Below are 22,229 nucleotides of genomic sequence, written 5' to 3'. Positions count from 1 at the left end.
ATTACTTCTGTTCATCACATTCTGACTGAATCGTGTTCGTTCTGTCAGTTGGGATTTGTTTCTGCTGATGTTAATCATTCTGAAAACTGGGCTGGAGTTTAATATTTTGATATTTCAAATTACACAATGTGTCAATATTTGATATCTCTATGATAAGAGGAGACTTATGATGTCCTGTTAGCAACTGCTCCATTTTGGGACTTTTCTCCTTCTAACTCTAGATTGTTTCAGTTCTCATGCCTTTGGTTACTCTCAGGGACAAGTCCCAGTTCCCCACACCTTCCAGAGTGCCTCTCTCTGCCTTGGTGTCCAGATTAGGGATAGCGAACACGCCCGGGATCACTGAACACAAATTCCAGTCTGTTAATCACTTTCAGTGACAGGACTTAGCATGTGCCGACAACAGTTGTTGAGATAAGCGACTGCATCTCTTTGCACATTCAGCTGGTAAACGGCCTCTCCCTGATGTGTTTTCACCTGACGCGCATCTGCATCCATTCCCACTGTCCCCACATTTACAGTGTTGAGTCAGCTGGGCACACGAGTCTCACAGGCTAGACGACTGGCTGAAGGTGCATCCACACACAGAACATGTGTCCTGTTTCTCCCCGCTGTGATTGGTGTTTTTCCAAAGACTGATGATAAGGTGATTCTGATGAATCCGATGATTCCCTCAAATCTTGACGTGATGGTTGATTTGCGTTTCCAAGCTGCAGATCCTCCCCTTCTAATACCCTGCAAATGGAGGTTACAAAAGTTGTTACTTTAAGTACAGGATATAAATTTCCACTGTGATAGGCATCAGAGCCGAGTTCAATCCTGCCCTCAAGTGACATCCACACACTTCCCAGTTGATGTCACTGGATCGGTATCAAGAGCAAGGGCACTGGATAATTTTTACTCATATTTAGCCCAGTGATAGTGAGGACAATTAGAACCCCTGAATTGCTGCCTTGACTGAGAACAACTAACAGCCCAGATCAAGGACCGAACTTGGGAACTTCCCAGTCAGTATTGCAGAGTGTTCTAAAATTTGTGGGGTTGGGGGAGTGTTAGGAAAAATATTTTCAAACAAAATTTAATCTACCTTTATACAAAACCTTCGTCACAATGCACAATTCTGAAATCCTTTCAAATTAGAAAAGCAAATCAAATATATCAAAAACAATTGAGACATTATAGAAAGGCTCAAGTCACTGAAAATAAACAGCTTTACAATCACTGCACGGTACAGAAGGGAGCAACTGTTAATGGGAGCTCGGCTTGTGAAGTCTTCCGACACTCCGAGATAAACTGGACTGTTCTTTTAAGTATAACTAGGCAGAGAAAAGGGAGTCCCTGTCCCTTTAAATATCTGCTCCATTCCTCCAGGCAGCGGGAGGAGCAATAGCGTGCGGTATCTTTATATCCTGACGCAGCAAGACCTAATAAAACATATTGCATCAGCTTAAGTGCAACAACTGAAAAGTGTGCACACAAAGTCTTTGCTACATATATATGTGTAATTGTGTGTGTGTAAAGTAAACACATCATTCTTATTGTTTGCTAGTGAATTCCACAAAGATAAGCTATTATCTTCGCCAGTTATTTTTCAGAATTTATTTCCTATCATTTATGATGTAATTGCAGAGTGTTTAATCCCTTTACCATTTATTGATGACCCATTGTCCTGTGTGCCCTTGTTTAGAAAGTGATGTCACAATGACCATTCCGTTACCAAGGTGACCATCTGTGTGCAGTATTCAGTGGTAATGGGATTAAATCTCACCGAGGGTAATGAGCAGCCTCCCATCAGTCTCTGCACTTTATTGTCCAGTGATCACCTCACCAACACACAGAAGCTCCTAGATTTACCTCAAGTGTGGATGACTTGTGTAAGTGATGTTGAAAATGAAATTGTAGGGGTGAAAGAGGAGTTGGGGGAGGGGTTTGGAGAGAAGGGTGAAAGAGGAGTTGGGGTGAGGGTTTGAAAGAAATGGGGTGATAGAGGAGTTGGGGTGAGGGGTTTGGAGGGTCGGGGCGAAAGAATAGATGGGGAGGGGTAATTGGAGAGTAGAGGTGAAGGAGGTGTATGAGTGAGGGGTATTTACTGCCCATTAATTGCCTTTGTTGGGTTTATTTTTCCTTTAAAATAGTTTGTATTGTGTGTTCCCCCGAAGGTAGACATGGGGCTGCAGTTCCTTGCATGCACTGGGCTTTTCTGGTGAATTAATGTGGGTAGTGTTAATTGGGAATAGATTTTAGTGGGATCATTCTGTGCTGAATGCATTGCTGGGCTGCGGGGTTGTCCACAGTCCCAATGACGAGGTGCTGCTTACAACAAATCCAGGATTCCCTTACATTGTGACACCAAATCCAGGGACCACAAACATTGTGACACCAAATCTGATATGTCCTTACTATACCGTATAAATGCACACGAGGCCCATACTTGAGAGAAGGTCACTCTGTGACCAGTTACCTTTATTACCAAGACCTCAAGTGATGAAGGTGGGTGGAGCTTCCCCTTTTATACTTGAAAGTTCAGGTTAGGAGTGTCTCCCACAAGTTCAGCCCCTTGTGTTCAATGTTCTCACGGTGTACAACTTCGGTCAGCTTATACATGGATTACATTGATAGTTGAACACATGACATCACCTCCCCGCAAAGTCTTATTGAGATCACAGGTTAAGTCTCTCTGGTGGTTTACACCCCCTTGTAGAGCGCCTGAGTTGGGGCTCCAGTTGTTGGCGCTGGCCTGAGTGTCTGCTGTTTGCGGTGCTTCAGGCCTGTCCGGACTGCCCACAGTGACTGGGCTCTCCTCCGCTTGGTTCCAGTGTTCAGTCACCTGTGCAGGAGTGAACTCTACGTCGTGTTCTTTCTCTGCTTCTTCTATGGGGTTGCTAAACCTCCTTTTTGTTTGATCCACGTGTTTGCGGCAGATTTGTCCATTGGTAAGTTTAAATATCAGAATCCTATTCACCTCTTTGGCAACCACAGTGCCTGCGAGCCATTTGGGCCCTGCAGCGTAGTTGAGGACAAAGACATGGTCATTGACATTAATACATCGCGCCCTCGCATTCCCGTCATGGTTGTTACATTGTGACTGGCGCCTGCTCTCAACAATTTCTTTCATGGTGGCGTGTATATGGGATAACCTGGTTTTGAGCGTCCTTTTCATTAGCAGCTCTGCGGGTGGTACCCCTGTGAGCGAGTGTGGTCTGTATCTATTGGCCAACAGGAGGTATGATAAGTGGCTTTGTAGGGAACTCGCTTGGATTCTGAGCATCCCCTGTTTGATTATCTGCACTGCTCGTTCCGCCTGGACATTTGAGGCCGGCTTGAACGGTGCCGTTCTGACATCATTGATACCATTTCCTGCCATGAAGTCCTGGAATTCAATGCGAGTAAAGCACGGGCCATTGTCGCTAAACAAGACGTCCGATAGACCGTGGGCGGTCATTGCAGGTAGACTTTCTGCAGTGGCAGAGGATGTGCTTGAATTGAGAATGTCACACTCGATCCATTTGGAGTAGACGTCTACTACAACCAAAAATATGTTTCTCATGAAACGACCTGCGTAGTCCACATGGATGCATGACCAAGGTTTGGCGGTCCAGGACCAGGGGCTAAGGGGGGGGGCTTCCCTGGGCGCATTGCCCAGCTGGGCACACGTGTTGCATCTGTGAACACAAAGTTCCAGGTCTGCATCTGTCCCTGGCCACCAAACGTGTGACCTGGCAATTGCCGTCATCATGACAATGCCCAGGTGCTCATTGTGGAGTTCTCGGATGAACATCTCTCTGCCTATCTGGGGCATGACTACACGGTTTCCCCATAGTAGGCAATCGGCGTGAATCGAGAGTTCATCCTTGCGCCTGTGAAATGGTTTGAATTCCTCAGGGAATGCCCCATAAGTGGCTGCCCAGTCCCCATTCAGGACACAGGACTGCTAATCCATTGTACTCTGCACGCATGGGTTCGAATCCCATCGTCATCGTCGTTGTTGTGATACAGCTTTGACTTACCTGGTCGTGTTGTCAATCACATTAACCTCATTGTCAAATTTCCCTTTCACTGACAAGGATGCTGTACTTTGTTCATGTCATGTCTCAAATTAATAATATATTCGTCAAAAGGATAACATTTGCAGGACTATGGCGAGGGGGATTTATTAGATCGGTATCTGAGGGACAGCACAAGCACGATGGGCCGAATATCTTTTCTCACTACCGTCATAATCTGAGAGCTGCACTTCTCACTGTCGGGGGCTCGTTGGTCTCGGGCTTTGATTTTCGCTTAGAGATGATCACATTTGAAATGCGAGAGGTCTCGGGCCAAATCCCGGACGAGCCCCGCCACTTTTTACTCAAAGTTCCATTTCTCACAGCCGCTCCACATGTGAGAAAACAGACATATTTTACATTAAAACGTGTGATTTTGCGCCGATGTTCCCACAGCGTCCAAATCCCAGAGCAAAGTGAAAGTCACCCAACTGAGTAAAGTTAAAGTATCTCAGAGGTACTCGGCTCTGTGACTCTTGGATAACCTAAACCCTTGTTTGGTTCCGGCCAACACTTGATCAGTATATCTTCCTGTCTGTACGCATAAGCTCACCTCAATCGGGATAAGCATACATTCAGCGGCAATCACCACCTCTGCCCTGAATATGAGTGCGTCCTGTTTCTCTAGAGCTGAAAAGATGTGAGAAGCTGCCTTTTGACTTTGTTTATACATGTATCTTTATATACAATCCCATATATGCATATTTATATACAATCCCAACATTTTAACTTCCAAAATGAATATGCTTTTTCTGTTCTGCCTGCACCGGGCTCTATTAAATTTGGCCTTTTTCACAGCACAAGGAGCTACTGTCAGATCCAGCAGAAAGACACACGCGACTTTAAAAGATCGCTTTTGTAGCCCACATTTTCCCTCGTGGCTTGTCTTCCACCATGGGCTTACTGTGTTTGGGTATTTATTGAATGCACCCCTCATTTCCAATGGAATTGTTCCAGTCACACAGCCTTCGTTCAATCAAAAAATATATAGATAATGAATCAATTATTTATTTATTTAAAACAAATCAAATTCAATTTTTTTTCTAATAAAATTTAAATATATTTATTTTCTTAAAAGGTTAAATATATATATATATTTGTAAATTAGCTTTATGTTTGGGCTCGTTTTATTCCCCTCCTTCCTTCCTGCCTGTCTATCACCTGTGGCTTCAATAACAGTCTCTGCCCCGCGTGGTCCTGAGCCCCACCGCACAATTGCCTTCAGTGATTACAGCAATTTCACTTTATTCTTTTAAAAAGGGAACTGCTGTCAGTCAAGGGTCGTTCTGTATCTGGGTAAAAGGGATGTCCTTGCAGTCCCGCATCATTCTGTGTCTGTTTAAACGGGCTGGTTGTCAGTTCCGATTCATAATCTTTCCCTTTAAAACGGGTTTTCTCATAAACCCGGGTCATCCTGTATAGTTTGAGAAGGAGTATGATTTCAGCTGCAATGACTGAATTGTTAAACTGTTATGTTCCAAGTTACATTGGGGTTGCCTGTGCCGGTGCGCACACAGATCGCAGTGCATCTGTTCATTTACTCGAAATATGCTCATCTTTTCCTTAATCCACTCCTTGATATAGCAGTTACCCGAATTTTCTCCCAATATACACAACAACACAATCTATACTGATGGCAGAGGCCGCGTCGCTTAATGGAAAAGGCGTCTGACTTCGATTGTAACCAAGAAGTTATCAGAAAATTGCAGGTTCGAGTCCTGCCGCGGTCAATTTAGCTCGCTGCGTGAAATGTTATATTCTTTGTTGTGATTCTGCCGAGAAACCAACCATCTCTTCCAATCACTCACCTGAAGTGAAGGAAGGCTGTTTGCTTAAAGAATCTCATGGCAAGTTTTCATCATTTGTCGATCTGCATGCACGGCAGAGCAAGCTGTGAAGTGGACTTTCTTGCACATTATTTCTGTTTGGATACACAAAGCAGGAGATTGAATGGCTGACGATGCGCTACAGAAAAGACGAGGTGGCCGAGAGGTTAAAGCGATGGACAGCTATTCTACTGTGCTCTGCACGCATGGGTTCGAATCTCCTTCTCGTCGTCGTTGTCTTACAGCTTTGATCCCCCTGGTTGTTTTTTCATTCACATTTAACCTCATCGCCAAATTCTCCTTTTACTGTCAAGGATGCTGCACTTTGCTCATGTCATGTCTCAAATTAATAATATATTCTTCAAAAAGATAACATTTGCAGGACTATGGTGAGGGGGGCTAATTAGATAGGTCTCTGAGGGACAACACAAGCACGATGTGCCGAATACCTTTTCTCACTACTGTCACAATCTGAGAGCTGCACTTTTCACTGTCGGTGGCTCGTTGGTCTGGGGGTATGATTCTCACTTAGGGATGATCACATTTGATATGCGAGAGGTCCCGAGTCCAAATCGCGGACGAGGCTCGCCATTTTTTACTCAAGGTTCCATTTCTCACAGCGGTCGACAGGTGAGAAAACAGACATATTTCATATTAAAACGTGTGATTTTGCGCCGATGTTCCCACTGTGTCCAAATACCAGAGCAAAGATTTAATCCCCTCACACTGAATACTGCGGGCCGACGGTCACCTTGGTAACGGAATGGTCATTCTGACATCACGTTCTAAACAATAGCACACAAGGCAATGGGTCATCAATAAATGGTAAATTAATTAAACACTCTGCAATTACATTGTAAATAATAGGAAATAAAATGCTGGGTAATAACTGGTGCAGTTAATAGCTTATCTCTAGCAAAGATTAAGAATGATGTGTTTTGTTTACACACACACGCACATAGCAACGACTCAGTGTGCATTCTTTTCAGTTGTTCTACTTAACCTGATGCAATTTTATTTCTCAGGACTTTAGGAACCTGCGGGAAGCCATTCGGCGGTATTTGCTGTGTCAGTATCTCAAGATATAGCGCGCCGTTGCTCCTCCCACTGCCCGCGGGATTGGGGCAGCTATTTAAAGGGACAGGGACTCTCTTTTCTCTGCCTATTTATATCTAAAGGTACAGTCCAGTTTATCTCAGAGTGTCGGCGGACTTCACGAACCGAGCTCCCATTCACATTCACTTCCTTCTGTACTGTGCTGTGATTGTAAAACTGTCTATTTCAGTGACTTGAGCCTTTCTAAAATGGCACATTGTTTTTATAATCCATTTAACTTGTTTGTTTAATTTGGAAAAATTTCAGAATTGTGCAGTGTGACGAAGGTTTTGTTTAAAGGTGGAGTAAAATTTGTTTCAAAACATTCTTTCCAACCCTCCCTCAACCCCCCAAATTTTAGAACACCCTGCATTACTGAGTGGGAAGTTCCCAAGTTCGGTCCTTGATCTCGGCTATTAGTTGATCTCAGCCAAGGCAGCAGATCAGGGGTTATAATTGTCCTCAGTACCAATTCGCTAAATATAAGTAAAAATTAGCCACTGCCCTTGCTCTTGATACTGATCCAGTGACATCAATTGGGAAGTGCATGGATGTCATTTGGGGTAGGATTGGATTCGGCTCTGATGCCTACCACAGTGGAAATCCTGCTGACACTAACTGAGTCGACTGATGGTGAAGCACCAGAGGTTAACACATTTCTGTGGAATTGCACCCAGCCAGATTCAACACTTCCTGCAGAAAGTAACTCGCAGTTGATTTCAGACAGTAAGGATGGAGTGAGATTGTCTAGAAAAGGCTTTTACAGCTTTGGAGCGATAGGAGTGGACAGAATGTCCAATATAAACGAGACTTGACTGCTCTGAATTTCTATCCTGTACTGAAAATAACAACTTGTGTAACCTACATTTGCAGGATAATAGAATTGGAGAATCTGCAGCTTGGTAACTCAAACCAAACATCATGTCAAGATTTGAGAAATTCACCAGATTCATCAGGATCACCTTCTCATCAGCCTTTGGAAAAACAGCAATCACAGTGGTGAGAAACAGTACACATGTTCTATGTGTGGATAGAACTTCAACCATTCATCAACCTCTGAGACTCGTGTGCCCAGCTGATTAAACACTGTCAATGTGGGGACTGTGGGAATGGATTCAGATGTGCGTCGGGTGGAAACACATCAATGAGAGACCGTTTACCAGCTGAGTGTGGAAAGAGATTCAGTCTCTCATCTCACCAACTGACATTCGAGGACTTAGATACCAGAGTTTCTCCAGTGAATATCGAGCTGTGTTATTGGGCCATGATGTTTTTACTTGTTCATCTAGTTGACTGTAAACCTTTGCCAATTAGTTGATGTGATTGGTTTACTTGTAGATATTTTAAAAAATACATTTACTGGGTGGAATCAAATTTAAATTGAAACCAGCTTTGCAGGTGTGATACTCTATTCACACTATAAAGGTGAGAGAGATGCTGTGGGCACATGAAAATTCCAGTATGTGTAAGTGATTAACAGACTGGATTTTGTGTTTAGTGATCCCGGGCGTGTTAGCTATCCCTACCCTGGACATCAAGGCACTCTGGACGGTATGGGGAACTGGGACTTGTCCTGAGAGTAACCAAAGGTCTGAGGACTGAAACAATCTACAGTTAGAAAGCAGTAAAGGAGCAAAATGTAGCAGTCGATAACAAGACATCAATTTGTTTCCTCTTACCATGGAGACCTCAAGTATCGACACACTGTGTTATTTGAAATATCAAAATACTAAACTCCAGCCCAGTTTTATGGGTGATTAACATCAGCAGATATAAATCCCAACTCACAGAATGAACACGATTCAGTCAGGATGTGATTAACAGCAGTAATAACAGTAGAACACAACCTCTGCAGTAACTTGCGAACTCGCAATTCAAATGACTGAGTAAATCCCTCCCACACTTCCCCAGTGTGAACTCGCTGGAGTTTCAGCAGATCAGATGACTGAGTGAAACCTTGGCCACACAAAGAGCAGGTGAATGGTCTCGCCCCAGTGTGACTGTGATGATGGATTTCTAGATCAGACGGGGAACTGAATCCCTTCCCACAGTCCCCACATTTCCATGATTTCTCCATGGAGCAGGTGTCCTTGTGTCTCTCCAGGTTGGACGATCAGTTGAAGTTTCGTCCACACACAGAACACGTGTAGTTTCTCCCCGCTGTGAATGGTGCGATGTTTTTCAGGCTGTGTAACTGGTCGGTTCTCTTTCCACAGTCAGTACACTGGAACATTTTCACATGGACAGGGTATGGTTGTCTCGGTGCTTTTCTAGTCACACTGATGTTTGAAATATTTCCCCACAGACAGAACAGAAAAATGTTTCTCCTGCCACATTCAAAGGCAGATGGTATTCATCATTTCCAGCTAACATGGTTGGGTAAGTACGCAAAGTGAGAATAAAATCAATGAGCTGCTGATTTTCTCTGCTGATCACTGGGCCTTTTGAGCTGGCCCAATAGGGTGAACCCGGTCTGGCCCAATAATGTGAGCCCGGGATGACCCAATGGGATGAGACTGTGTTGGCCCAATAGGATGAGCCTGGGCTGGCTCAATAGGGTTAGCTTGGGCTGAGCTGGCCCAATAGGGTGAGGCGTGCTGGCCCAGGGTCACCAAACAACTATCAGAACAACAAGGCTCCCTTTCAGGGGCCACGGAGCTGGACATAAATATGTGACCAATCAAACTGACAGACATCCTGAAGCCCCGCCCACCCTTTCTCCCTGCACAAAGGACCGTGCATGCGCCGTGAGATCGCCCTGACCAATATGGCGGCCGCTGAGCACGCTCCCTCCACCGGGGAAAACAGTTTCTGCCAAGAAAGGCACCAAGAAAACGGTCACTAAAACACCACCGAAGAGCGGCAAGAAGCGCAGAAAGTCGAGGAAGGAGAGTTACTCCATTTACATCTACAAAGTGATGAAGCAGGTTCACCCTGATACTGGCATCTCCTCCAAGACCATGGACATCATGAACTCGGTTGTGAATGATATTTTGTAGCACGTCGCGGGTGATGCTTCCCGCCTGGTCCATTACAACAAGCGCCGCACCATCAGCTCCCGGGAGATCCAGACCGCCGTGCGCCTGCTGCTGCCCGGAGAGCTGGCCAAGCACGCCGTGTCGGAAGCGACAAAGGTGGTGACCAAGTACACCAGCTCCAAGTAAAACTGCACGCTGTTCTGAGAGATCAAACCCAAACACAACGGCTCTTTTAAGAGCCACCCACAACCTTTCTGAAACAGCTGCACAAACGCATTTCCCTTTAAACTTAAATCACTAATTATTTCCTGAACAAGTGTGCGAACCTTTGGAGTTCCAGCTGTAGATTTAGTTTTTAATTCTCTGATAAGCAGCTTCACTCTCAGACCTGTTCATTTACACCGCCTGCCGAATTAAAAGCATGTTTAGAGGCTGAGACTCAGATTTCAGTCACACATTCTCTCTCGCAAGTACTTATCAAGTTTATTTTAAATTACTGTTGCGTCAGTCCGTTTATTAACCCAACACTCCCCGCAATATAACAATCCAGAATGGGAGTTCTTACATAGACCAGAACCGGGGCAGTTTGAACACTCTGTCTAATATGTCCTTACAGATTATAAATGCACACGAGGCCCATACTTGAGAGAAGGTCGCTCTGTGGCCAGTAACATTTGTTAGCCAGCACTGAAGTGATGAAGGTGGGTTGAGCTTCCCCTTTTATACCTGAAAGTCCAGGTTAGGAATGTCTCCCACAAGTTCACCCCCTTATGGTCAATGTTCTCACGGTGTACAACTTAGGTCAGTTTTACATGGGTTACAATGACAGTTGAATACATGACATCACCTCTCCCCAAAGTCTTAATGGGATCACAGGTTAAGTCTCTCTGCTGGTTTACGCTCCCTTGTAGAGCGCCTGAGTTGGGGCCCCAGTTGTTGGGCGTTGGCCTGAGTGTCTGCTGCTTGCGTGCCTCAGGTCTGTCCGGACTGCCCACAGTGACTGGGCTCTCCTCTGCTTGGTTTCGGTGTTCAGTCACCTGTGGAGGAGTGAACTCTATATTGTGTTCTTCCTCTGCTTCTTCTATGGGGTTGCTGAACATCCTTTTTATTTGATCCACGTGTTTGCGGTAGATTTGTCCATAGGTAAGATTAACGATCAGAATCCTATTCCCCTCTTTGGCAATCACAGTGTCTGTGAGCCATTTGGGCCCTGCAGCATAGTTGAGGACAAACACAGGGTCATTGACATCAATACATCGTGCCCTCACATTCCCGTCATGGTAGTTACATTGTGACTGGCGCCTGCTCTCAACAATTTCTTTCGTGGTGGGTTGTCTAAGGGATAACATGGTTTTGAGCGTCCTTTTCATTAGCAGCTCTGCGGGTGGAACCCCTGTGAGCGAGTGTGCTCTGGATCTATTGGCCAACAGGAGACATGATAAGTGGCTTTGTAGGGAACACCCTTGGATTCTGAGCATCCCCTGTTTGATTATCTTCACTGCTCGTTCCGCCTGACCATTTGAGGCCGGCTTGAACGGTGCTGTTCTGACATGGTTGATACCATTCCTTGCCATGAATTCCTGGAATTCAATGCTTGGAAAGCACGGGCCATTGTCGCTGACCAAGACGTCCGGTAGACCATGGGTGGCGAACATTGCAGGTAGACTTTCTACCGTGGCAGAGGATGTGCCTGAATTGAGAATGTCACACTCGATCCATTTGGAATCGGCGTCTACTACAACCAAAAACAATTTTCTCATTAAAGGATCTGCGTAGTCCACATGAATGCGTGACCATGGTTTGGCGGTCCAGGACCAGAGGCTAAGGGGGGTGGTGGGGCTTCACTGGGCGCATTACCCAGCTGGGCACACGTGTTGCATCTGTGAACACAAAGTTCCATGTCTGCATCTATCCCTGGCCACCAAACGTGTCAGCTGGCAATTGCCTTCATCATGACAATGCCCAGGTACTCATTGTGGAGTTCTCTGATGAACATCTCTCTGCCCATCTGGGGCATGACTACACGGTTTCCCCATCGTAGGCAATCGACCTGAATCGAGAGTTCATCCTTGCGTCTGTGAAATGGTTTGAATTCCTCAGGGAACGCCCCGTACGTGGCTGCACAGTTCCCATTCAGGACACAGGACTGCTAATCCATTATTCTTTGCATGCATGGGTTCGAATCCCATCTTCGTCGTTGTTGTCTAACAGCTTTGACATCACGGGTCGTGTTGGTAATCACATTTAACCTCATCGCCAAATTCCCCTTTTACTGACAAGGATGCTGTACTTTGCTCATGTCATGTCTCAAATTAATAATATATTCGTCAAATGCAGAACATTTGCAGGACTATGGCGAGGGGGACTAATTAGATAGGTCCTTGAGGAACAGCACAAGCACGATGGACTTAATATCTTTTCTCACTACCGTCAGAATCTGAGAGCTATGCTCTTCACTGTCGGCCGCTCGTTGGTCTAGGATTACAATTCTCGCTTAGAGATGACCACATTTGAAATGCTAGAGGTCTCGGGCCAAATCCCGGAAGAGCCCCGCCATTTTTTACTCAAAGTTCCGCTTCTCACACCCGCTTGACATGTGAGAAAACAGACATATTTTACAATAAAACGTGTGATTTTGCGCCGATGTTCCCACAGCGTCCAAATCCCAGAGCAAAGTGAAAGTCACCCAACTGAGTAAAGTTAAAGTATCTCAGAGGTACTCGGCTCTGTGACTCTTGGATAACCTAAACCCTTGTTTGGTTTTCGCCAACACTTGATCAGGATATCTTCCTGTCTGTACGCATAAGCTCACCTCAATTGGGATAAGCATACATTCAGCGTCAATGTCCACATCTGCCCTGAATATGAGTGCGTCCTGTTTATCTAGAGCTGAAAAGATGTGAGAAGCAGGCTTTTAACTTTGTTTATATATATATATATGTATATTTATACACAATCCCAACTTTTTAAATTCCAAAATGAATATGCTTTTTCTGTTCTGCCTGCACCGGGCTCTATTACATTTGACCTCTTTCACAGCACAAGGAGCTACTGTCAGATCCAGCAGAAAGACACACGCGACTTTAAAAGATCGCATTTGTAGCCCACAGCTTCCCTCGTGGCTTGTCTTCCACCATGGGCTTACTGTGTTTGGGAATTTATTGACTGTATCCCTCATTTCCAATGAAATTCTTCCAGTCACACAGCCTTCGTTCAATCAAAAAATATCTAGATTATGAATCAATTATTTATTTATTTAAAACAAATCAAGGTCAATTTTTATCAAATAACATTTAAATATATTTATTTTCTTAAAAGGTTAAATATATATATATATATTTGTAAATTAGCTTTTGGTCTGGGCTGGTTTTACGTCCCTCCTTCCTTCCTGCCTGTGTATCACCTGTGGCGTCAATAACCGTCTCTGCCCCGCGTGTTCCTGAGCCCCACTGCGCAATTGCCTTCTGGGATGATAGCAATCTCACTTTATTCTTTTAAAAGGGAACTGCTGTCAGTCAGGGGTCATTCTGCATCAGGGTAAAAGGGATGTCCTTGCAGTTCCGGATCATTCTGTGTCTGTTAAATGGGCTGGTTGTCAGTTCCGGTTCATAATCTTTCCCTTTAAAATGGATTGTCTCCTAAAGCTGGGTCGTCCTGTATAGTTTGAGGAGGTTGACGTCAGCTGCAATGACCGAATTGTTAAACTGTTGTGTTCCAATTTATATTGGGGTTGCCTGCGCCGGTGCGCACCCAGATCGCAATGCATCTGTTCATTTACTCGAAAAATGCTCATCTTTTCCGAAATCCACTCCTTGATATTGCAGTAGCCCCGAATTTGCTCCCAATATATTCAACAACACATTAGGCACTGATGGCAGTGGCCGCGTAGCCTAATGGATAAAGCGTCTGACTTCGATTATAACTGAGAAGTTACAGAAGATTGCAGGTTTGAGCCCTGCGGCGGTCAACTAGCTCGCTACCTGAAATTTTATTTTCTTTGTTGTGATTCTGCCGAAAAACCAACCATCTCTTCCAGTCACTTACTTGAAGTTAAGGAAGGCTGTTTGCTTCAAGAATCTAATGGCACGTTTTCATCATTGTCGATCTGCATCCACGGACAGAGCAAGCTGTGAAGTGGACTTTGTTGCACGTTATTTCTGTTTGGATAAAAAAAAAGCAGGAGGTTGAATGGCTGATGCTATGCTGAATGCGAGAGAGGTTAAGGCGATGGACTGCTAATCCATTGTACTCTGCACGCATGGGTTCAAATCCCATCCTCCTCGGCGTTGCCTTACAGCATTGACACCGCTGGTCGTATTGTCAATCACATTTAACCTCATCGCCAAATTCCCCTTTTACTGACAAGGATGCTGTACTTTGCTCATGTCATGTCTCAAATTAATAATATACTCGTCAAAAGGATAACATTTGCAGGACTATGGAGAGGGGGACTGATTCGCTAGGTCTCTGAGGGACAGCACTAGCACAATGGGCCGAATACCTTTTCTCACTCCCGGCAGAATCTGAGAGCTACACTCTTCACTGTCGGCGCTTCGTTGGTCCAGGGGTCCGAATCTCGCTGAGAAGGATGATCACATTTGAAATGCGAGAGGTCGCGGGCCAAATCCCGGACGAGCCCCGACATTTTTTACTCAAAGTTCCGCTTCTCACAGCCGCTCGACATGTGGGAAAACAGATATATTTCACGTTAAAACGTGTGATTTTGCGCCGATGTTCCCACAGCGTCCAAATCCCAGAGCAAAGTGAAACCCGCCAATGTGAGTAAAGTTAAAGTATCTCAGAGGTACTCGGCTCTGTGACTCGTTGGATAACCGAAACCCGTGTTTGGTTCCGGCCAATAGTTGATCAGTATATCTTCCTGTCTGTCCGCATAAGCTCACCTCAATGGGGATAAGCATACATTCAGCGTCAATGTCCACCTCTGACCTGAATATGAGTGCGTCCTGTTTCTCTCGAGCTGAGTAGATGAGAGAAGCTGGCTTTTGAATTAGTCGCTTGGCTGCCGAATTCAAAGCGGACAGGACATCAATCCGGGTTGGCAAAGCTGCCTGGTCTGATTAATAGGCGGTGATACCCTATATTGTTGGCATGTTATCGTCTTCTGGCCTCAACATTAGGTTCAACGTATCGGATGATAAGCACCGCTCCCATTGTCTGGTAATGATTCTGCTGTTCCCACTAACACCTCCTCTGGACCATCCTTTGTTACGTTATTGCTCGATTACCACACACTTTGCCTTTCTCCATTGTGCTGTTTATTATTTAATCACTCCTGCGTTCCACTGTATCACAGACGTTCCCATTTGACTTTTCTCGCTGCGAATTTTTTCCAGGCGCTATATTTTTGAAATAATCTGTAATCTTGAACGTTTTCCTAAAATATAGGAATGATTATCCGACAGAACGTGAAACCGGATTCTTCATCCACAGAATCTGCACGACCTGCTGAGTTTTACTTATTCATCTGTTTTTATTCATTCTGTTTCCGTGTGCCTTTTAAGGGTAGGTGTTTGTCTGTCCGGGATCATTCTCTGCCTGTTTAAAATGGTGTGCTATCAGACCCGCATCATTCTGTGTCTGTTTAAAAGCGATGTGCTGTCTGTCCCGGAGTTCAAATTTCAAATTTCAAAAACTGCCTTAGAGGGTGCAGGAATTTTAGTTTTTGTGTTTGTGTAAGCCAGTGTGTGTGCAAACGTGCTGTGCGATCTTACTGTCATGTGAGAAAAATGCATTACATGCAACTCGAAACCATGCTGATTTGATTGAACACTCCTTCGTGGACTCTCTGAAAGTAGAAGAATCTGCTGTGGGATTTTTCTATTCCACAACTGAAAGAAGGGAAAATACACAAGTTAGAAATATAGCTATTTATCGAGGGCTTGCGTGTGGGCTGTCTGACATGATTACATCCTCCACCCTTATTTTCAAATCAAATCAAATCAAATCAAGACAAGACAAGATAAGACTGACTGACTTTGTTTATACATGTATATATATATATATGTATATTTATATACAATCCCAACTTTGTAACTTCCAAAAAAAACGTGCTTTTTTCTGTTCTGCCTGCACTGGCCTCTATTACATTTGACCTCTTTCACAGCACACGCAGCTGCTGTCAGATCCAGCAGAAAGACACACGCGACTTTAAAAGATCGCCTTTGTAGCCCACATCTTCCCTCGTGGCTTGTCCTCCACCATGGACTCCTGTGTTTGGAAATTTATTGACTGCACCCACTCATTTCTAATGGAATTCTTCCAGTCACACAGCCTTCGTTCAATCAAAAAATATATAGATTATGAATCAATTATTTATTTATTTAAAAAACAAATCAAATTCAATTTTTTTAAAATAAAATTTAAATGTATTTATTTTCTTAAAATGTTAAATATATATATATTTCAGTCTGGGCTGGTTTTACGTCCCTCCCTCCTTCCTGTCTGTCTATCACCTGTGGCTTCAATAACCGTCTCTGCCCCGCGTGGTCCTGAGCCCCACTGCACAATTGCCTTCAGGGATGATAGAAATCTCACTTTATTCTTTTAAAAGGGAACTGCTGCCAGTCAAGGGTCATTCTGCATCTGTGTAAAAGGGATGTGCTTGAAGACCCGGATCATTCTGCGTCTGTTTAAGCGGATGGTGGTCAGTTTCGATTCATTATCTGTCCATTTAAGACGGACTTTCTCATGATCTCGCCTCATGTTGTGCAGCTTGAGAAGAAGTGTGATTCCAGCTGCAATGACCGAATTGTTAAACAGCTGTGTTCCAAGTTACATTGGGGCTGCCTGCTCCGGTGCGCACACAGATCGCAGTACATCTGTTCAATTACTCGAAATATGCTCAGCTTTTCTTAAATCCACTCCTTGATCGAGCAATCCGCTCCCAATTTTCACAATAACAAATTTTACATTGACGGCAGGAACCGCCTGGCATAATGGATGAGGCGTTTGAATTCGATTTTAACCGCGACTTTATCCCAAGATTACAAGTTCGAGTCCTTCTGCGATCAATTAATTCGCTACCTGAAATGTTATATTTTTTATTGGGATTCTGCCGAAAAACCAACCATCTCTTCGAGTCAGTCACCTGAAGTAAAGAAAGGCAGTTTGCTTTAAGAATGTAATGGCACGTTTTGCCATCTGGTTGCACGGACAGAGCAAGCTTTGAAGTGGATTTTCGAGCACATTATTTCTATTTGGATATAAAAAGCAGGAAATTGAAGGGCTGACGCTGAGCTAAATAAGAGACGAGGTGGTCGAGAAGTTAAAGCGCTAGACTGCTAATTCATTGCTCTCTACATGCAAGGGTTCGAATCCCATCCACGCCCTTATTTTCTTACAGCTTTGAGCTCCCTGGATGTTTTGTCATTCACATTTAACCTCATCGCCAAATTTCCCTTTTACTGACAAGGGAGCTTGCTCATGCCATGTCTCAAATTAATAATATATTCGTCAAATGAATAACATTTGCAGGACTATGGCGAGGGGGACTAATTTTTTTTTTTTTTAATTCGTAGCCAATCGTTCCAATTCTTTGTCAAATCACAAACGCCAGAGGTCACCTTGCACATGCCAAGGATCACTCTGCGCCAATGCTCTTAGTCAAAAGGCCTAGAGCCACTGCACCGTTCCTGGAAGTACTGCAATACCAGGTTCGTGCCATGGAGGTGGATGGGTCAGGTCCCCCACACACCTCCGTGGAGGTGGATGGGTCAAGCCACCCCACCCACCTCCTGGCGAGGGGGACTAATTAGATAGGTCTCTGAGGGACAACACAAGCACGATGGGCCGAATACCTTTTCTCACTACTGTCAGAATCTGAGAGCTGCGCTTTTCACTGTCGGTGGCTCGTTGGTCTGGGGGAATGATTCTCGCTTAGGGATGATCACATTTGATATGCGAGAGGTCCCGAGTCGAAATCGCGGACGAGCCTCGCCATTTTTTACTCAAAGTTCCATTTCTCACAGCCGGTCGACATGTGAGAAAACAGACATATTTCACATTAAAACGTGTGATTTTGCGCCGATGTTCCCACTGTGTCCAAATCCCAGAGCAAAGATTTAATCCCCTCACACTGAATACTGCGGGCCGACGGTCACCTTGGTAACGGAATGGTCATTGTGACATCACTTTCTAAACAATAGCACACAAGGCAATGGGTCATCAATAAATGGTAAATGAATTAAACACTCTGCAATTACATTGTAAATAATAGGAAATAAAATGCTGGGTAATAACTGGTGCAGTTAATAGCTTATCTCTAGCAAACATTAAGAATGATGTGTTTTGTTTACACACACACGCACATAGCAACGACTCAGTGTGCATTCTTTTCAGTTGTTCTTCTTAACCTGATGCAATTTTATTTCTCAGGACTTTAGGAACCTGCGGGAACTCATCCCGCGGTGTTTGCTGTGTCAGTATCTCAAGAGATAGCGCGCCGTTGCTCCTCCCACTGCCCGGGGGATTGGGGCAGCTATTTAAAGGGACAGGGACTCTCATTTCTCTGCCTATTTATATCTAAAGATCCAGTCCAGTTTATCTCAGAGTGTCGGCGGACTTCACGAACCGAGCTCCCATTCACATTCACTTCCTTCTGTATTGTGCTGTGATTGTAAAGCTGTCTATTTCAGTGACTTGAGCCTTTCTAAAATGCCTCATTGTTTTTATAATCCATTTAACTTGTTTGTTTAATTTGGAAACATTTCAGAATTGTGCAGTGTGACGAAGGTTTTGTTTAAAGGTGGAGTAAAATTTGTTTCAAAATATTCTTTCCAACCCTCCCTCAACCCCCCAAATTTTAGACCACTCTGCATTACTGAGTGGGAAGTTCCCAAGTTCGGTCCTTGATCTCGGCTGTTAGTTGATCTCAGCCAAGGCAGCAGATCAGGGGTTATAATTGTCCTCAGTACCAATACGCTAAATATAAGTAAAAATTAGCCACTGCCCTTTCTCTTGATACTGATCCAGTGACATCAATTGGGAAGTGCATGGATGTCATTTGGGGTAGGATTGGATTCGGCTTTGATGCCTACCACAGTGGAAATCCTGCTGACACTCACTGAGTCGACTGATGGTGAAGCACCAGAGGTTAATACATTTCTGTGGAATAGCACCCAGCCAGATTCAACACTTCCTGGAGAAAGTAACTCACAGTTAATTTCAGACAGTAAGGATGGAATGAGATTTTGTAGATTAAGGCTTTTACACCTTTGGAGGGACACTAGTGGACAGAATGTCCGATAGAATCTAGACTTGACTGTTCTGAATTTCTATCCTGTACTGAAAGTAACAACTTTTGTAACCTACATTTGCAGGTTATTAGAAGGGGAGAATCTGCAGCTTGGTAACTCAAACCAAACATCACGTCAAGATTTGAGAAATTCACCAGATTCATCAGGATCACCTTATCATCAGCCTTTGGAAAAACAGCAATCACAGCGGTGACAAACAGTACACATGTTCTGTGTGTGGATAGAACTTCAACCATTCATCAACCTCTGAGACTCGTGTGCCCAGCTGATTAAACACTGTAAATGTGGGGACTGTGGGAATTGATTCAGATGTGCGTCGGGTGAAAACACACCAATGAGAGACCGTTTACCAGCTGAGTGTGGAAAGAGATTCAGTCTCTCATCTCACCAACTGACATTCGAGGACTTAGATAACAGAGTTTCTCCAGTGAATATAGAGCTGTGTTATTGGGCCATGATGTTTTTACTTGTTCATCTAGTTGACTGTAAACCTTTGCCAATTAGTTGATGTGATTGGTTTACTTGTAGATATTTTTAAAAATACATTTACTGAGTGGAATCAAATTTAAATTGAAACCAGCTTTGCAGGGGTGATACTCTATTCACACTATGAAGGTGAGAGAGAGGCTGTGGGCACATGAAAATTCCAGTATGTGTAAGTGATTAACAGACTGGATTTTGTGTTTAGTGATCCCGGGTGTGTTAGCTACCCCTACCCTGGACATCAAGGCACTCTGGACGGTATGGGGAACTGGGACTTGTCCTGAGAGTAACCAAAGGTCTGAGGACTGAAACAATCTACAGTTAGAAAGCAGTAAAGGAGCAAAATGTAGCAGTCGATAACAAGACATCAATTTGTTTCCTCTTATCCTGGAGACCTCAAGTATTGACACACTGTGTTATTTGAAATATCAAAAAATAAACTCCAGCCCAGTTTTATGGGTGATTAACATCAGCAGAAATAAATCCCAACTCACAGAATGAACACGATTCAGTCAGGATGTGATTAACAGCAGTAATAACAGTAGAACTCAACCACTGCAGTAACTTGCGAACTCGCAATTCAAATGACTGAGTAAATCCCTCACACACTTCCCCAGTGTGAACTCGCTGGAGTTTCAGCAGATCAGATGACTGAGTGAAACCTTGGCCACACACAGAGCAGGTGAATGGTCTCTCCCCAGTGTGACTGCGATGATGGATTTCTAGATCTGACTGGGAACTGAATCCCTTCCGACAGTCCCCACATTTCCATGATTTCTCCATGGAGCAGGTGTCCTGGTGTCTCTCCAGGTTGGACGATCAGTTGAAGTTTCGTCCACACACAGATCACGTGTAGTTTCTCCCCGCTGTGAATGGTGCGATGTTTTTCAGGCTGTCGGTTCTCTTTCCACAGTCAGTGAACTGGAACATTGTCACATGGATAGGGTATGGTTGTCTCGGTGCTTTTCTAGTCACACTGATGTTTGAAATATTTCCCCACAGACAGAACAGAAAAATGTTTCTCCTGCCACATTCAAAGGCCGATGGTATCCATCATTTCCAGCTAACATGGTTGGGTAAGTACGCAAAGTGAGAATAAAATCAATGAGCTGCTGATTTTCTCTGCTGATCACTGGGCCTTTTGAGCTGGCCCAATAGGTTGAACCCGGTCTGGCCCAATAATGTGAGCCCGGGATGACCCAATAGGATGACCCTGGCTGGCCCAATAGGGTGAGCCCGGTCTGGCCCAATAGTGTGATCCCGGGCTGACCCAATGGGGTGAGACTGTGCTGGCCCAATAGGGTGAGCCTGGGCTGTTCCAATAGGGTTAGCTTGGGCTGGGCTGGCCCAATAGGGTGAGGCGTGCTGGCCCAGGATCACCAAACAACGATCAGAACAACAAGGCTCCCTTTCAGGGGCCACGGAGCTGGACAAAAATATGTGGCCAATCAAACTGACAGACATCCTGAAGCCCCGCCCACCCTTTGTCCCTTCACAAAGGACCGTGCATGCGCCGTGAGACCGCCCTGACCAATATGGCGGCCGCTGAGCACGCTCCCTCCACCGGGGAAAACAGTTACTGCCAAGAAAGGCACCAAGAAAACGGTCACTAAAGCACCACCGAAGAGCGGCAAGAAGCGCAGAAAGTGGAGGAAGGAGAGTTACTCCATTTACATCTACAAAGTGATGAAGCAGGTTCACCCCGACACTGGCATCTCCTCCAAGGCCATGGACATCATGAACTCGGTTGTGAATGATATTTTGGAGTGCAGCACGGGTGAGGCTTCCCGCCTGGCCCATTACAACAAGCGCCGCACCATCAGCTCCCGGGAGATCCAGACCGCCGTGCACCTGCTGCTGCCCAGGGAGCTGGCCAAGCACGCCGTGTCGGAAGGGACAAAGGTGGTGACCAAGTACACCAGCTCCAAGTATAACTGCGCGCTGTCCTGAGAGATCAAACCCAAACACAACGGCTCTTTTAAGAGCCACCCACAACCTCTCTGAAACAGCTGCACAAACCCATCTCCCTTTAAACTTAAATCACTAATTATTTCCTGAACAATTGTGTGAGAACCTTTGGATTTCCAGCTGTAGATTTAGTTTTGAATTCTCAGATAAGCAGCTTCACTCTCAGACCTGTTCATATACACCGCCTGCCGAATTAAAAGCATGTTTAGGGGCTGAGACTCAGATTTCAGTCACACATTCTCTCTCGCAAGTAATTATCAAGTTTATTTTTCAATTCCTGTTGCGTCAGTCCGTTTATTAACCCGACACTCCCCGCAATATAACAATCCGGAATGGGAGTTCTTACAGAGACCAGAACCGGGGCAGTTTGAACACTCTGTCTAATATGTCCTTACAGATTATAAATGCACACGAGGCCCATACTTGAGAGAAGGTCACTCTGTGGCCAGTAACATTTATTAGCCAGCACTGAAGTGATGAAGGTGGGTGGAGCTTCCCCTTTTATACCTGAAAGTCCAGGTTAGGAATGTCTCCCACAAGTTCTCCCCCTTGTGGTCAATG

General features: G+C 44.8%; 1 protein-coding gene and 1 pseudogene across 1 annotated transcript; both read left to right on the top strand.

Annotated features, from left to right (window-relative positions):
- Positions 1 to 6,003: 6,003 nt before the first annotated feature.
- LOC139251198 (histone H2B 1.2-like) lies at positions 6,004 to 10,128 on the top strand (annotated as a pseudogene).
- A 10,640-nt stretch (positions 10,129 to 20,768) lies between these two features.
- LOC139251197 (histone H2B 1.2-like) lies at positions 20,769 to 21,623 on the top strand (the record flags this gene model as incomplete). Its single annotated transcript, XM_070873168.1, has 2 exons — positions 20,769 to 20,776; positions 21,251 to 21,623. Coding segments are annotated over exons 1-2 (381 nt in total), but the record flags the coding sequence as incomplete, so codon positions are not given.
- Positions 21,624 to 22,229: the final 606 nt, after the last annotated feature.

The sequence above is a fragment of the Pristiophorus japonicus genome, unplaced genomic scaffold (assembly GCF_044704955.1).
Source record: "Pristiophorus japonicus isolate sPriJap1 unplaced genomic scaffold, sPriJap1.hap1 HAP1_SCAFFOLD_421, whole genome shotgun sequence".
NCBI lineage: Eukaryota > Metazoa > Chordata > Chondrichthyes > Pristiophoridae > Pristiophorus > Pristiophorus japonicus.
Note: the sequence above shows the minus strand (reverse complement) of the source record. Positions and strands in the feature narration are given on the sequence as shown.